Raw genomic sequence first — 17841 nt, 5'->3', positions numbered from 1 at the left:
ATGCACCATCATAACAAATACAATAATAACGAAGAAGTTGAAATACTGCAATTACCAAAATGTGACAGAGAGACAGGGAATAAGCAGATGTTGCTGAAAAATGTTGCTGAAAGACTCCCTCAGCCCAGAGTTGCCTTAAACCTTCACTCTGCAAAAACGAGGTCTCTGCAAAGTGAGGTGTGCCTGTGTTCGTTTCACAGCCAACAGATGCAAAGCTCGCTCCCTTCTGCCCAGCAGAGCGGTGTCTTGAGCATACACTGTAATCCCACCTTGTTAAGGTGTGTGCCTGCTGACCTGGGCAGAAGAAAGAGGCATGGGGGGCGTGGGGGAGGGCCAAGCACATTGGCCTTGCTTCATTCTGAAGCTAGGTGGTTTGTCTCCTTTTCGTTGTGACTTTAATGTCTTCGGTATTTCCTAATTTTAAAAAGGACAACGACTAGGGGGATTTACTAAGCTACTAAGAGTTACTTCTAGAAGGTAGAGGTCTGTGTAGTGTTCTTTGCACTTCTCTGTACTTTCTCAGTTTTCTGCAGTCTGTGTGTATGAGGTTTACGACGGAGCAAGTCAGGAAGAAGGAAGACTGACCGACTCCTGGCCTACTACAACCAGGGCTCTGTCTTTTCTAGGAAGCACTGTAGGAGACGGAGGCAAACAGGACAGATGGGCAGGGGAAGCAGACAGACAAGGAAACCATCAAACTGCTGCCCAGCAAGAACAAAGGAAGGAAAAAAAGAACGGATACAAAGGGACAAAATTAGTGAATTGAGTCTGGATTAGTGACAGGTGAGAAAGAAGTATGAGGGGAAAATGTGCACACAATCTTAAAACTGCACGCAAGCACCTCCACACCTCTATGCCCGCCACAGCGAGAGCTCCACAGATCCAGCAGGGGCCTCGAGGGGACGCACAGGCGAGGAGCCCTTCTGGGGAAGAGGGCACCAAGAGGAAGGGACTGATATTGCTACAGTATGAAGGACAGCATGGGGGGCCCCTTGGCTACTGGAACAGCCCCAGCCTGCAAGCAGGCACCGATCAGCTTGTGACCACACCCCAACCTGCGCAGGGACAGCTGAGTGTCACCTCCTAGAGTGGAGCAGACAGGAGAAGGAGAAGCGACAGCAGGAGCAGGGTGGAGAGAAACCCCACTCACACTAGCCCTCATCCACTACCTGGGGCTGGTGCCCTGTGATATGGAGGGGAGCAGAGACTGATCCTAGACCCCAGACAGTCCGCTATGCGGACCCCCTCCCTTAGATTCCTAACCCATGGCCCCCCAGGCACTTTGTTTCCAAGACCTGAAACTGAGAGCCACTGGTCAGTCAGTCACGTGCCCTTGGAAGTGATGTAGCACTGGAATGGAGCCCGTTAGCCACAGCCAGATTAACAGGTCACGAGCAGTGCCCCTTGAGCCCCCAACCCAGGCAGGTGTTGGCTACCATCCCCACATTTCTTTAAAGAAAAGGCAGGCCTGGCTTAGGACAAACCCCTCTTACTACCTGGCAGGCAGGACCGCCCCACTGACACTGAAATGACAACACTGTATCAGGTATTTTGGAAAGATGTGTTTGACAGAGTGGGGAGACATTTTTCAGCTTTATTTATCTGCAGTTTTTAAGGAAAAACCTAGTAGGTTCTTTCATTACTATCTTGGGTTTCTGTTAAACTGCTCTCATACTTTAGTATGTACCTACCATCCTTTTAAACCTGTTCTGTTCTATAGATCCTCATACACCTGGGAAACACTTAGGAAAAGGACAGTACCCCATCTGACAGAGGAAAATAAACCAGGTCGGAAAGCACAGCAGGCCACAGTGGGCACGAGACCCAGGAGTCCAATCCTGTCTGACTCTCACACTGCTGGGCAAGGCCCCAAAAGGCAATGTGAGATGTGTTCTAATTGTAGGCAAACACCTCACTCAAGCCTACCCAGAGGTGAGTGGCCAGGCTTGGATTCCTCGCCCTGGTTCCAAACCCTCAATGGTCTGACCCTTTTCTGATGCCAACCAGGAGCACAATCAGTACTCACCATGGGCTGTCCAGGGTCTGAGAATTTCACTTTAATATCCTGCAGGTGTTTCAAGATTGGCTCATCATATTCCTAATCACAGAGAAAAAAAGAAATTGCTAGTGGGCTTTGTAAACACAACATACCTGCCTCACCGAGTCCCTGCTGCTTATACTCCAAGACGCTGGATGATTAGCCATTGGAATTCTGTCCTTGTCAAGTAGGAAACTCCCCGGAAGCCACCCAAATGTGCTCGCTGCCTACCAGGGTTAAGGTGGCAGGAGTGAGGTGCCGTCTTTCTCTGGCAGGGAGCACTGGCAGAGCCATCAATGCCAGGCGAGAGGGGGCAGTGCCTCCCACGCCAGAGGCGAGAGCCCGCTGCTTTCACACCACCACCAGCTGCCACTGTACACAGGGATCAGAAGAGCCATCAACTAAGACTGCTGGTCCTCAGCATCTGTGAAGTGACAGCCAGAGAAAGGCCTAGATCAGCTACTGGCCTACTGACCTTGAAGGCCAATTTCCCTGACGGTATGTGACAACACCCCCAAGTAGGGAGAGCTCACAAAGATGCGTCTGCAGCCTAACCTGCAGGCTTTCAACAACAGCCATACGCTTGATTAAGTGACTGTTTTTTCAAACTTGAAAGCCACCAATGCCTGTCATTTCAAGAAATCTCAGTGAGAAAACAGAGCAACCTAGGGGCCACATACTCATGACAGGCACTTCATTTTACCTTTCAAGTCTGGGGACTGAACCTTAGGGTTTCTTGACATTCCATTAAGTTCTAAGAATTCAGTCTGATAACTATCAGCTTCCCAGTTTTAAATTCATTTGACATTATAAAATGAAACAAACCCCAGTGACAACAAAGGAACCTAGCCGAGTCTCTAGACAAAGGTAACCCCCAAACAGGTTTTAAAGTCCTCAGCAGTGTTGAGATGCCAAACCTTAAATTCTAGAACCAGAAAACACCTGGCTCTAAGACTGTGCACGTCACTGACTTGGTGCATACGCCCTGCTCTACACTGCCAAGACAAAATGTCATCACCAGCACTTTTTCCAAGTATGTGGCACTGAGATCGTCAAACTCATCCTACTCCAACTAGCAGTACCCACTGTTATTTTCCCAAAACTCATGAAATAACCACTATGTTATTTCCTTAAGCAGCCATGTACCCGGAGGACGAGGAACTTTCTTTGGCTCAGAGCATAACGCAATGCCCTAAGCTACAGACTCTTAAAATCCAAAGGCACAACATTGGAAGCATATCAGGGACTGAGGCCTAAAGCTGCTACCCGAACTTTTTCAAACTACTTGCAGCAATCTACTTTGGCCATCCCCAAGAGAGAACCCAAGGACTAGAGTAAAGCATATCTTCAGGACTAACATCTGACCAAAACATAACCTGTTACCATACCTGCAATTAGGTTCCAAACAGCAACGGCCATCTCTGGGTTACTAATTAGCTGGCCAGGCAACACGAGGAACCAGGTCACCCAGTCAGGCCACCTAACCAGAACCCAAAGCCCACACTCTAACCCTGCCACCACTCAGTGTGCTCAGGCCTGGCAGCACTGGCACCTGGGGGCACACCCGAAACGCAGGTTCTCAGCCCCGCCCACACCTACGGAATCAGAACTGGTTTCAGAACAGCTAGTTATGAGTCTCTCCGTCTGCTCTGCTGGCATGGGGGTTTCAGCTGCAGGGGCACACTGAGATAATGTGAGTGCGCCTACACACCCCTCAGACTCTCACTGATTCAGGGCGAGGGTGGCCCTGATCTTGCTATTGCACTTTAAACTTTCCCCGGGCGATGCCAACATACAGGAGGGTGAGAATCTGGCTCTTAGCATCTATTAGTCCACCTTCCCACTGAGTTTCTGAGTGGTAGCCCACTTTTAAAAAGACATTCCTCTTCATATGAACAGGAAGGCAGGCAGCAACTTTTCTAAGTCCTGACTTTAGGAGACCCTTTTTAGAAGGAGTAAAAGATGCTGCCTTCCCCCCTTACTAAGTTCCGGCAGACAGATAAGCATTCAAAAAGTAGGTTGGCAGAGGCAGCGATGAGCCAAGTCTCTGAAAAGCGCCATAAACGTATCTGTGACAGGTCATGCAAACTGCAGCAAGCCACTCGCCCGAAACAAGTGGCTGTGAGAAGGCCGGACACAGAGGCTGTCTCTGTAGACTTCTGAGCAAAGACGTCCCAGACAAGAAGTCAATGAGACCCTGGGCAGGACTTCTTGCTGTATGGAGCTTTTCACTGGTTCACCATTTCATTATAGAAAGCCTGGCCAAAAAAAAATCAGACTGCTATTCAATTTTCTTTTTAAATAGAGACTTTTTCAAGGGAAATGAGTAGAATATATTAGCAACTCGTTAAGTATTACACAACCAGCAAGAGAGCTCCACAGGCCAGCATCAAAAGTCGAACGTCTATCGGAGTCTGGGCGTATGCCGGTGCGAGAGCACACACAGGCGCACACATCATCGTGCACGTCAACCCTGCACCTCGAGGCTCTCGTCCTCACATCCTCCCACATGTTCACAGCACAGTGAGGTGGAGACGGGTCTGAATCTGTTAACAGGCTTTCTGAGGGTGAGGCACCAGACCTGACAGGAGGTGAATGGCCTGTGAGTTGCGGCTCAGGTTCAGAGCCAAGACCCGCCCAACAAAACTGCAACAGGTCTTGAACCTCGGCAGGAACACACCCTACCAGAGAGGCCAAAGGCACTCATCTGAGCCACTGGCCACAGGAAGGGCTTTTCCACCCACAAAGAGCAACTGCTAAATGCCAGTTAAGTCATTCACAGATGAATGGCTTTAGGACTCAAATCTTTCCACAAGGCAGACAACTGCTTACCTGGACCAATTCACTTAGCATATCTACATTTCTGAAGATGGTGAACCAGAACTCTGGAATTCCTCTGGGGCTTGGCTCTCCTGCGGCTGCTGCTTCTTTTTCTGCTATGACTACTTTATTTTTCACGTCCCCCTAAAGAAGATGCAAAATAGAACACTTATCACAAAGCAACATATTTACAATTAATTCAATGGCTTAATGCAGAATATGATTACAGAAACTTCTATCAAAAACCTTTGTCCTTTGAATCTGCACCTCCAAGACTACTGTGCACGTCACAATTTCAAACGTTTCTGAGGCACAAAACGCTAATGGCATTCAGTGCAGATGCTTATATGTATATAATTATACTCCATGATACAACTGTGTCAATTTGCAAAAGGCTTCCTGTCCAGGGGCAGCTCCACACGACATCCTTCTTAGTGACCAAGAAGGCCATGTGAAGGGGGCCTTTTCTGACATCATGGCCCCAGGCAGAAGGTAGGCTGAGGAATTTAAGCACAACACTAAATGGAGCCACGGGAAAGCGGTACTGCTCTGTCACACGGATTCTTTTGAGGAGATTACCATGACAGGCCTTTTAAATTAACAGAGGCAGATTTTCCTTGAGCAACAGAACTGACTGATTCGCAATTATACTGATCCATAGCCACAGCTTCAACTAGGCTAGGTTCCACATATTTTTAAAACATCAAAAACAGACACAGCTACCAAAACTAACATACACTTCAAAAAAATCCCTAAAAGTTAATACTAGGATAAAAGCTACTTGTCTCCCAAACATAAACCCAGCCGACAAAGTTAGCCTCCCAGCACGCTGGGACTTCCAGTGGCACTGGCACAGGACCCATCACCAGAAAGAGGCTGTAAGCAGGTGGCGAACAGGACACGCCACCGGAAGGACCCGAGACCCGCCAGACTAACATGGCCAGGTACACAGTGGCTCCTTTCTGGTCGTTGCTGGGTCCTGCGCACGCCGACACGGGTGTTCCAGCAGAACCTCCTAGGGAACCCCCCAACGCAGGTGCCTGCCCCCCAGTGGCTCCTTGCTTTCCCTTGTCTACCCCTTGCACTCTGCATGTTTTAATCTCAGTTCGTCTGACCCCGCCTCTCATGACACTGCCATGCAGAGACTGCCGAGGAAGGAGACTGCATCTGTTCACGGTCCTGATGGCACTGAGGCCACAATGCCAGTCCAGCCTCTGCTTGGCACTCATGTCACACAGAAATCTAAACACCTAGCCTAGGCCTGCAGTAGCACCCATTAGGAGCTCTCTTCTCTGTTAAGTCTTACTGATGATTAAAACCCATCAAAAGATGTTTATTTCCAAGACTATTAAAACAGAACACAAGTTGTACTCATTAAAAAAAACTTACAGCCAATTTATCCTCCTCTTCATTCTCGCTGTGCCACTCTGACTCTGCGTCTGTTGGCTCGATGTCACCAGTAATGAATTCCCTTCTCTAAAAAAAAACAGACTTCCTCAGAGCTATGAGGATCAGTTTGTAAACACTGTCTATGAAAAGAGCATGAAAAGTGGTGCCTTTAGGACTTTATAGATTCTAAGACTTAGGACTTAAAGAGTAACACAGATTCATCGGGTAAACCCAGGTGCTGAAGACCGGACACACACTGGGGAGTTGTTAGCAGGGCTCCCTACCTTGTCAAAGAGCGGCTGGTAGAGTGCCGCGTACTTTCTTTCCAAGTCATGCACTTCCTCATAGAACTTGGCTTCTATATGAGCGCATTTCACCTGAAGCTGTTTCAATGCGTTGATCCTCCTTTTCACTGCCTTAGGTAAACTAGGAGAGGGAATGAAAAAGGAAATATCCATATGTCTGCAAAATAAGGCTGCATGCTTTTCCATTTTATTTTTTAAAATCTTAGGTTAACACAGAATTAACATCCTTACTATGAAAAAGAGCTCCTAAAAATCATTACTGACAAACACCCCAAAAGAAAAAACTCGGTGTGGGGTGGGGGAAGTAATTCACAGAAGAAAAAATACAAATGATCAAACATGGACGAGAGGGTCAATTTCACAAATACCCTAAGAATGTAAACATAGAGGTACTGCTGTCTTTCTTTCCAAATCAGCAATTTAAGAGAATTCCCAGGTTTGACACGGCTGACGGCAAAGAAGCCTGCTGACTAACACATCTTTCTTAAGGGCAAACAAGAACCTTGAAAATGGTCTTTGGATCCAGTAATTTCATCTCTAAGAATCTTTCCTAAGGAAATAACCAAATATTTAAGTGCAAGAATACCACCTGATATATTATTTTGCAATAGTGAAAAACTGTGGACAGTGACAGCCTGAGCACAGGACTAACAGGCAGGCCCCCCAACGCTGCTTCCAGGAGACCCAGCGCCATGCCACGTGCTCACACCGATACACCAGCAGAGGATCAGGCGTCACAGACAAGTGGGCTCTGTTCTTTTCCAGAATCAGAAAACTCTGGGCTTCTTTGCCTTTTGATTCTTTTCTATATTCTAAAAAATATTTTATATTTGTGCATTACTTTATAAATCAGAAAGCAAAAAAACTATTTTTAACCCATCAAACTTATTTGTTTAACCTGATGCCCTTAGTCACTACTGAGAATGAAGAGCAGATTCCTGGGCCTTGTCATGGGCCCACACAGCACCCCCCTCCCACCTGGGTGCTGCTACCCTGAATCCTCCTCCACCTGAGCTGGATCCCCAAGGGCGGAGCTGGCACTGTCTGCATACTTTTATTTATCATCCAACCATGCACAGCACAGGGCACCAGGTAGCTCCTGTGTGAACACTGCTTAGAAAATACTGGAACAGCCTTGAATCACAACCGACTCTTCAGGGTAAAGGTCCTTCACTAGGGACTCCCAACTATAGTTACCTCTTTAGGGCCACTGCTAGTAGAAGCAGTGGAGTAAGAACTTAATAAAAGAGCAGACATACATTAACACTGTACTTCTCTGTGTTAATTACACATTTTAAAGTTATTTTCCAATCCTATGGAGTAAAAAACAGATTCTAAGCAAACTGACCTCCCAACAGTTCCATGACCACACAGTGTTCCTCACCCCAGCAGGCCCTTCCCGTACAGTTCCCAACAGGGAACCAATCCTCTTCTCACAAAAATCTTGTTCCCAGGCCCATACTTCCTCAGTGAATGCCAGCCCACTCACCTGGTTCCTAAAGCTAGAAAATGAGAAACCACTGCTCACCCTCAACTCAGCAACTCCCACCAAGTATCATTACATTCAAATGACTTAGTCCGCAAAAATCTCACAAAGCCCTCCCCACTAAGTCATCCCCTGGGGAACCCTCTATGTGGGCAAAGCAGGCCTTTAGGGTCCCCTCCCACTACAACAGCTTCAAAGAACATCACAAAACCCCTCACAGGGGAACCAGGGAAGAGGGTGAGAGGTCCCAGACCAGCCCCCTGAGCTGACAGTGAGACGAAGTCCTGTAGCAGCTCAGCCTTCCAGTAGGAAGACAGCCCAGCTCTGAGATGAGCCACCCTGCAAGAAGACTCTTTTCTACCGGGCAATACAACGAGGACACAGACCTCTTCTAGAAAAGCATGCTTTTTGGTGTTGCAGGCTCAGGTAGGTGAGGTGGGGAGCGGCTCTCTTAGTTACGCAGGGGCCACCAGGAAGAGAGCGAATTCTGCCCCCCTGCTGGCTCACCCTCCCCTGCTAACTTCTCCCGGTCCTGCCCGACTCACATGGTCTATAGAGCCCTTTAAACTTGTCAGGATGGCACTTCGCATGCCCCTATCAGATAGCTCGGCACACTGTGTCATTTCTCCATGAATATGTACACCCCCACCAGATTCAGAACCCAAGCACCAATCTTTGGAACCCCAGTCCTGGCTCTTAGCAAGCAATGTCTGCTGAATGAAAAAAATTAACTTATTCCTATTCTAAGGAGCCAGGAGTTTCTTAGAGTTGCATCAAGTCTCATTCACAGCATACTTACGTCTCGATGTAGCTTGAAGGGGTGTGAGAGACATTGTCAAGTCGTTCTTGTAAAGCTGCCAAAACCTGAGGGTTCTGCATCACCTGATCTGTAAGCTTTTCTAGTAAGAGTTAAAAACAAAACCAAAATATTTAAATATGCCCACCCCAGAAAATCCAAGAGTTGAAAATCACTTCAAATTATAATTTCTAAATGCAGTTAAGTGGTTTTTAAAAAACAACTGTCACAACAATATTTAAAATTTATTTTAAAGACAGTGGACACTCTATACTGATCACCTGAGTGGGTGTCATAAACTGCTGAAGGGCACCTCAAGATTGCTGGTTCTCGCCTTGACTGTTTAAGCCCAACCTCCTAGCTGAGCACCATCACTTCCCCAATTCAGGTGGTCTATCCCTGTTCCTGCCTTCTCTCCCCAAGGCCCCTGGAGGGTCCCAGAAGCCAAGAGCAGGGAGTGCCCACCCCAGTGCACACCCCCGGCGGCTGCCAGACTCCTAAGTGCCCTCTCTGCCTTCAACCCACACTGTCCATCTGCCCAAGCCCACCTCCTCAAAGCATGGCCTGCTGGCCCCTCCATGCTGCCTGTACAGCTCACACCCCATGAACCACAGGATACCAAGAAGAAGGGGGTCTCTTAGCTGTAACCAGGGAGCTGCACTGTGCCTGGCTCACAGCACAGCTCCATTCCTGACTGCACAGAAATCCAAACTAAGCACCCAAGCCTGACTAAGACGGTACCTCACCCCTGGGAGTTGTCCCTGCCCTTTCATAAGATAGTGATGTGGCCCAGCAGAAGACACCAAGTAGGCATTCAATTTCAACATTTTAACTACATGCACTCCTGCTAACATGAAGCACTGTGTATGTGTGTTTAATGTATTTAATTGTGTATGTGTAAAACAGTATACATACACATGTAAATATGCAAATTCTACACATGCACACAAGCACACATCTCTTCTAGCTCTGGTCACGGAAAGGCCTAGGAACAATGACAGCTGGCATCTATTATTTTGGCTTTTAAATCTCTCTCTCTGCCAAAAGGAAGAGAGCCTCTTGGCTAAATGGTAGATTCCAAGTCTGGGGCAAGGAAAGTTCAAGGGAAAATGGAATATCACTTACACCACAAAGCTATAAAGTATTCAAAACTGACAGAGACATAACAAATGGACATAGAAGCCAGCTTGAATGGGCCCCACCAGCCAAACGGAACAATCTGCACTCCAAAAAGAGTTAATGATGGCAACTGATCACACAGAACAAGGAACTAATCTATGGGCCTACAGTAACACTAAAATGGGGGTGGAGGGTGGAGGACTGGGAAGGAAAGCTCTTAACGGGTGTAATATGTAGCAGGATTGACCCACTTAGAAAAACACCCTTTTACCACCACCAGTGTCATCACTGACTCAGCAAGATGCTCATTGTGGCTCAATCAAGCCAGTACGCAAGTCTCACGGAGCAGGATCTCCACAGGGACCCGACAACTACTTACTACGAGGACCCTTGCAACAGGGAAATCCGGTAGACATGCTCTCAGCCAAGTCCTCAATCTCAGCATCCCCTGTCCTGGCCTCACTTTACTCCCCACCACATCAGGCCACCATGTGGTAGTCTGGCCAATATGTTTACCCTGAATCTATTAAGAACACAGCCAGACCGATCCAGAGTGTGGGTCCTGGGCAAGACAGCAGGGGCACACGGCCTGTTGCTGTGTCACTGAAAGGGAGGGTAAAAAAAGCTGCGTGGGGTGGTTCTAGAATCAGGAGACAGAACTGACAGCAATGCATGGCCCTGGGCTAAAGCTGGGTGTGGGTGTGGGGTACAACTGTGGAAGAACAGCCAAGAAAACCAGGGGACAGGAACACGACTGGACACGAGACAACAGTCCTATATCAACACTGAATTTGTTGGCTGTGGTAATGGTACTGCGGTTATGAGAATCTGTCCTAGTTTCTAGGAAACTTACTAATAAATTCCTTTAGGGAAGCACCAGGATAGCCACAAGTGCTTTCAAATGGTTCAAGGGGAAAAGGTATGAAAACGGAGGGGGGAAAATCACACATCTAAGAAAAACAAAGTATGGCATTGGGATTTGCTTCAGAAGGGGAGAAGCTTAAGGGTGCAGATGGAGGGACGGGTCACCTGGTGATCCGCACCAACACCGAGCGACGGCGGGCAGCCAGAGGAGCACCATGCTGCTCACTGCACTTGTGTGGAGCCACAACTTCACACAAACTCTTTTAAAACAAAGTACTGATTTTCATTTTAGTTACTCTAACTTCCCTAAAACCTTTGAAATAGGGTAACCCTCTCCTTGTATTACTTGTATTATAATAAATGGTCCCAGAGTAGTAGACCCCTGCTCTACATGCAAACTCTCCACTGTTAACTTCTCCGTGTGCAGAGAACTGACCTGTATTACTTGCATTTTTAGCAGCTTCCAAGGAATCTGAAGGAATCCCATCTGAAAAACTAAAAAACATATATTGAAAAAGCATTACTGCAAAGTAAGTTCCAAAAACATGTAACGGGCTATTTTCTCATGAAGGTATTGGGAGGTATCTCCACAGTGGCTTAGGGTCTGGGTGGAATTGAACCACGGCCCCCCGGGTGTTACTCTACAAGACACTTTCCTCTGTTTAGAAAGTAAAAATCCAGCACTGGATACCCCTCCATGCCATCCCCCATAGTTCTAATTCCCAGCCGTGGCCAAAGCTTCTTAATTTTCATTTCTCTCCTCAAAAAATCTGCTCCCTGCCCTCAAACCAGACCCACTGACCGACCAGCAAGCAGGCTGTGGCTCACCGGGCTGCTCAAAGGACCCAAGAGAAGCCGCCAGCCAAGCCGTCAGGACTCAGTGACCACAGTGGCTCTCTCTGCAAGCCAGCCACCCAGGCTCTAAAAACAGTTAACCTCAAGAAAACAGGTCTCCCAGTTTCCAAAGATGCCTGAACGTGCCTCCCTCACCAAGAATAAATTACATCAAACACTATGTGCAACCAAATGTGACCTTCAAAACGATCCAAAAAACAAATTTTCACTTGACCACGGAGGATACAGAATGTGAGGACAATGTCAAGCCGATCACATGGCCTCACCCAGGAGGTGTTAAAGCCTGTAGAGAAGACTATCACCTCCCGCAGACAGCTTTTAAGTATCAATATTTGAGACACTTTTCATGCCTGAAGCAATTTCTTCATGGGCTTAAGTACACAGGGGAAAAAAGGCAATTAGCTAGAATTTCTAATGATGTTTACTGAAATATGGCTTGGCCCTTGCTCACTGACTAAAATTTAAACTCCAATAACCAGTCTATTTTGGCTTACCTGTTATCTGCCATCTGAATGTCTGTATTGCCTACAAAGTGAAGAGATAACAATTAACAGTACTCAATATTTGCAGAAGATTTTTCAAACGCACTCTTTTACACTGGTTGTCTATGGGGGATGAGGATCTAGGAGGGGCAGGAGGGAACCTTCTGGTGTGATGGGAACGGTCTAGACCTTGAACAGGGTATTGATTACTTGGAATGTATAGACTCATTGAAACTCACCAAATTATACACTTAGGATCTGTACATTTCAGTGCACATACTTTACTCATAAGTTTTGACACTAAAACGACCAGGCTTCAGAATAAATGCAATCAATTCTAACTTGCCTTATGTCTATAGTCAGTCTTAGCAACAGGAACATGTTATCTGCAGGCCAATTTCTGTAGAGCAATTCAAAGTGCTTCCTGGTGATTGATTACACACAGTCTTTCAAACTAATTCACAGGACGAGTCTAGAATTCTGTCAATTCTGCATGTTCTGTTACTTCTACACTGAAGACCTACTGCTTGTGTAAAAACACTATGTAATATGCTCAGGATGATTTCACTTTCACAGGACACATAGAAAAAGATTATGCCCAGATTAGGTGACTTTCTATCTATAAATATTAAAGGTAGGTTCTGGTACATTTATAAAGACCTGTAATTAATAGAAGTTCAAAACTATCTAAATGCATGGCTAGAAAGAGCCCTTAAATGTAAAACAGATGTTGGTGAAGTTCCTTAACCTTAGATAGTAAATATACTTCACAGCCTCTGAAGGGTGGTCACAGCCTGATAACTGGTCAATGTTTCAATCTTAGGTATCTGAGTAAAGCTTAAACTTCTCAATCACAATGCTTTAGGGTACAACAAAATAACTTCTTATTTAAGAAAAATAGCTCCAATTGGTATTTAGCATCTATAATCATCTTGTGTCTAACTCAATCACATTTTTCTTACTCTTAAAATTCAAAGTATCACATAAATGTTACACTACCCATTTCAAAAAGCTAACTTTAGGAAGCAGATGACAATCAGAAAAAATTAAGCAACTAATCCTACAACAGCTGGCGGTACCCACACCATCACCTTACCAGTGACTACACCTAGCCCCAAGTTAGTGAGGGTTTTAAAAACCCTTCAGCATGTATAATGTAGTGGGGGGCACAAGGAGGGCTGTGCAACACAGAGAAGACAAGTAGTGATTTTACAGCATCTTACTATGCTGAAGGACAGTGACTAATGGGGTATGTGGGAGGGACTTGGTGAAGGGGGGAGTCTAGTAAACATAATGTCCCTCATGTAATTGTAGATTAACGATACCAAAAAAAAAAAAAACACCTTCAGTGGTTCTCATCGTCTTCTGCTGAGCCCAGTCACTGAACAGAAACTGGAATCCCTTCCCTTCCCAGCTCTGTCTATCTCACCACTTCTTCCAGCTCCTGCTCCTCTGCAGGCTGCTACATACGCATAGCTGTAATCACAGCACTCTGAAGCTTCTATTCAGCTCCCAGCCATGCAAAATGAGAGGCAGGGAAGGCTTCAGAACATTTAAGGACAACGTCCTAAGAGCTATTGCTGACAGGTTGTTAAACACTGAGGGTTCTTCCCTATGACATGCCTTTGATAAGATCCATATGCAGTGTGTGTGGCTTCTCACTGACAAGAGTTCTTTATTCATGTAGCAAGAGCACCACTGCCAGAGGATTATTTGTGGGTCAGAGAGTATGAATGGACACTTAACTGGTTACACACTGACACCAACTCTAATTTGACAATGTAATTACAGCTTTCCACTGTCCAGCAAATACATCCAACAGCACCTTCCTTGGGCCCCACACACGGACTCTGGAAGGCACCCACCCTACTGAAGCAGGCATCAACTGCCCTTTCCATACAGACTCGGGTTTACCAACCAACCCCAGCCACACACTGAATTCTAACACCTCCTATACTAGCAAGGCGCCAAGGGGCCTTAATACCCACACCAGCTCTCCCAGGAGAGGGAATACCCCCAATGTATAGCAGAGAACACAGAGGCTAGAAGGTGAAAAACCCTGGTTTAATAAGGTGTCGACTTGGGTTTCTGTCAACCCAAGGAAAGGAGGTAGATGGAGGCGAGCCTGAGTTACCAGAAACTGAGTTTATTCAGGAATAGCACAGGAATGCAATTTGGGATATGAAAATTGGAGTGAGCTACAGGCAAGTCCCCTGAGGTTCAGGCTGGGCTGTTCCTATGGACAGTGTGCACAAGGGGAAAGGCCAGTTAGCAGCCATGCAGCCTGATCACTGGTTGGAAGACGTGGGGAAAGAGTCTTGTGGATGCTCACTGGTCAGAGGGTAAGTTCTGATCTGTGTAAATAAAGCATTTACAGGAAATCCGCCTGTCTATAAGTCCCCTTTTTCTGAGGACACACGCATTATATTCTCCATTTCAGACCGCATTTTAGATTAATAACCTTTCATAGTCCCCCTTAGAGAGAGGAGAGGAAGAGAGAAGAAACCTAATTAGGAGGATTATACCCAGGGCCAGAAGTCAGATTAGACCTGTTGTTGACTGCAATAAAGGTCTTCCCCCGCTTCCCCAGCTGCTTTTAATAGGATGAAAATGTCCCAGAGGTCCCTGGGGCTTGACCATTTCAGTCAATAGTGTGGTATTATCTTTCATTATTTTCCCTGATTTGTTAAAATAGACACAGCCTTCTTCCCCAAGTAGGGCACAGGTTCCTCGTGGGTGTAGAGTGAGGAGGCTAAGGGCTCTGCAGCTCTGTAAGAGGACTTCCGTTGGGCTATCTGGGTTTGCTGATTCTCAAATGCTCTAACAGAAGTATTCAAGGCAGGTGCCGCAACTATGGAGAGACTCTGAATTTCCTTTTCGAGTTCCACTCTCCAACCCAAGGGAAAAGGTTTGGGTAAAAGACGTCCAAATCCCTTTTTACCTACTATCTATCAGAGTATTTGTGGGCATCCACCCAAAAAGGTATCCATCTCAGCTACCATGTGCTCTTCTGAGTCGGCAGGAGAAAGAACCCAGACTGGGTAGGAGCAGGGGGGAGGGCTCTCCTGCCCGGCATCGGAGGTGAGGGCAGCGACTCTGCAGCGGCCCCTCCCCAGCTGAGGGGTAGTGTGCAGTCTATGCTGCTTTCCCATATAAACAATGTTTTTCAAAGAGAGGGCCTAGGTGCGCCCTTTTGCCCAGTTTCTTTTCCTGGAATAGAATATCTCATGATCAAAAACATAGTCATTTACATATAACATGACAACTGGTGGTGTCAGCATGGTAGGAATACTTATGGGAACATCTTCAGCCCTGATCTATCTGGAGTAACAGGTGAGTTTGACGACTGTGGGTGAGGTCCCAGTAGGCAGCTGGGCACTTTCCAGGGAGAAGGTAGGCCGACTCAAGTTCCCACCATTCATCGGATTTTTGGTCAACTTCCCAGGAGGCACCACTGAGAGGAAGCACACCAGCTTCCCACTTTCGGTACTGTTAGAACTTTCATTAGTCCACAACAGGGATACATTAATGGAAGAGACATTACAGTCTCCTGGATTCTAGTGCAGAAGTGGACTCATGATCGTCTGAAGCATATATAACTGTATAGTTACATGTATTTAGTAGGAGGAGCCCATAGATTTGCCATTAATGATATGACATACAGAAAAGGTCTTGGTTAAGAGTCCAGACTTGAGTAAGGGGTATTCCTTTATGGGTGGGGGGCAGTGAATGGAATGTTGTAGTGTTTGGGGCCAATTTACTGGGAGGGAGAACATGTTCAGCTTCAAAGGTACCAAAGGAAAATCCCACATCTCTGCCAGAAAGACTCTGCCATCCTTCTAAGGGTAATAGCTAGGCCACCAGTTCAGGTTCACTGTGAATGTTATGACCTCTGGCACAAATCCAACAATCAGTAAAGATGGTAGAATCAGAAAACTTTTTATAAGGTGGGAACAAATGGTGTATTACAGCCAAAACAGAGGGCAGCAAAGAGGCATGAGAGAGAGGACAATCAGAACCTTAAGCAGAATTATTTGGTTGAGCAATACAGGATGCAGTGAAGGGGGATGTTTCACAGGTCTAGTCCGCATATCTTAGGAAAATGGTTTACTCTGATGTCATCTGCTTTAGTCCTTGGACATCTTTAGCTTTAAGTCACCAGCTGGGTTGCAGATCCACTCAGCATCCATACAGCTGGGACACAAACCTAGGAGTCTGTCTCTGAGAGTCTGGCAGCACAGGGGTGAGTTGGTTAACACCAGGCAGGGCCCTTTCCAATAAGGCTGGAGGGAATTCTTAGGGAGATGTCTTTTCTGGTAGATGACGTCTCCAGGCTGTAAAAGTGTTATGTCTAACATCTTTGTTCTCCAGGGAGTACACTGTGGAAAGACTGCTCTACCACAGCCTGATTATTCTCAGTGGGTTTAATTTAGAGCCTTGCAAACCTGTAATATGTACCCTTTTATTAGCTGTAGGTCAAAGGAAGCAGGGGCTAAATGCATTGACTGTCCCATGGTTATTTCAAAGAGTATGAGTTTATGAATTCCAAATGCAGCAGGTCTAAGATCTAGAGGAACGAGCAGCAGCCCTTTTGACCAACGTATTCAGGTTTCAACCAATACAACCAACTTGGCTGGGGCAGCTGTTTGAAATCCATCTGCCGGCCTTGAATGGCCCACTGGATAAACTAGTTCTTCCCTTGGTTGAATTCAGGACAGGGAGAACAAGCAAGATAAAAGCTTTTCATGGCCTTCTGATGATCCCCCACCAATATGAATTCATAAATGTTACCATTTTCTCAAGGGACCAATGGTTTAATTCATGTACAGAGGTCAGTAAGGGAGGTTTTAGATTTTTCTGGCAGGCCTGGCTTATCACTGGATCTAAACCAGAGTCCCTTTACTTTGTGGTACACACAAGCCTTGCGTTTTCCAATTGTTTTTCTTTCAAACACCAGCTGTTGTACTTCCCGGGTCAGTTCCCATAGGTCCCCACCAGGGGGAGCAGTCTTGTGGACCATGACAGGTTTGGTCTACGGATCTCGTAAGAATGAATGGCTTCTGCAGAGATTATTAGCAAATTGACTTCCTGTGAATTGGACTTGCAAAGCCCAGGGACTTTAATGACAGCTGCAGCTGCTGGCAGCAGTCAACAGATTGTGGACGTTAAGGGCCACTCTTAAATTTTATCTGCACCATTAAGTGAGGAAACCCTGTTGTTTCCTTAACATTCCAAAGCCAGAGCCCCTCCAAACGCCTATCAGCTCTCAGAATAGATGTCTGCTCTCTTGCCTTTAGCTAAAATAAAATGCACGTTGGAGTAAAGGCAGGTAATTAAGCCTGTTGAGCAGAAGTAGCCAAAGGTAGGGTCTGCCTCAATAACCCCAAAAGGAATTGGTACCACATACTCAACACAAAATATACCATTTTCATTTTTAGGCAAGAGCCATCAGTAAACCAGGAATGATCAGCATTCATCAAAGAGGTTTCTTGTCATTTGTCACAAGACATCAAGACAAGCCATCAAAGTCCAACTGCCATGAGGACTTCACAGCAGAGGAGGGAAAAGTGGGCTGAGACTGTCATGAGAGAGCGTGTGACAGGAGGGGCAGTAAGGGCTTCACAGGAGGAAGGGTGGCTCACTGAAAGGTGTTAAGATGGTGTGAATTTAAGAGAGCCTCAACAGCG

At 46.4% G+C, this 17841-nt stretch overlaps 1 protein-coding gene and 1 non-coding gene across 6 annotated transcripts in view; both read right to left on the bottom strand.

Annotated features, from left to right (window-relative positions):
* NAP1L4 (nucleosome assembly protein 1 like 4) overlaps positions 1–17841 on the bottom strand; it is a 49916-nt gene that overhangs the window by 16484 nt on the left and 15591 nt on the right. For all 5 annotated transcript variants that reach the window (XM_036875945.2, XM_036875941.2, XM_036875943.2 and 2 more), the window contains exons 3-9: positions 12167–12197; positions 11254–11312; positions 8838–8937; positions 6532–6673; positions 6248–6334; positions 4871–5002; positions 2027–2098 (exon numbers count right to left, since the gene is read on the bottom strand). In XM_036875945.2, coding sequence (XP_036731840.2) covers positions 2027–2098; positions 4871–5002; positions 6248–6334; positions 6532–6673; positions 8838–8937; positions 11254–11312; positions 12167–12180 — 606 coding nt within the window. In that variant the 5' untranslated portion in view covers positions 12181–12197. The remainder of the gene's footprint in view (positions 1–2026; positions 2099–4870; positions 5003–6247; positions 6335–6531; positions 6674–8837; positions 8938–11253; positions 11313–12166; positions 12198–17841) is intronic.
* Positions 1281–1403, bottom strand: LOC118907418 (small nucleolar RNA SNORA54). Its single transcript, XR_005022799.1, has one exon. It is a non-coding gene; the product is annotated as a small nucleolar RNA SNORA54 (small nucleolar RNA).

This window comes from Manis pentadactyla, chromosome 9, assembly GCF_030020395.1.
Source record: "Manis pentadactyla isolate mManPen7 chromosome 9, mManPen7.hap1, whole genome shotgun sequence".
NCBI lineage: Eukaryota > Metazoa > Chordata > Mammalia > Pholidota > Manidae > Manis > Manis pentadactyla.
The sequence above is the reverse complement of the archived record's forward strand: the minus strand, read 5'-3'. Positions and strand labels throughout refer to the sequence as shown.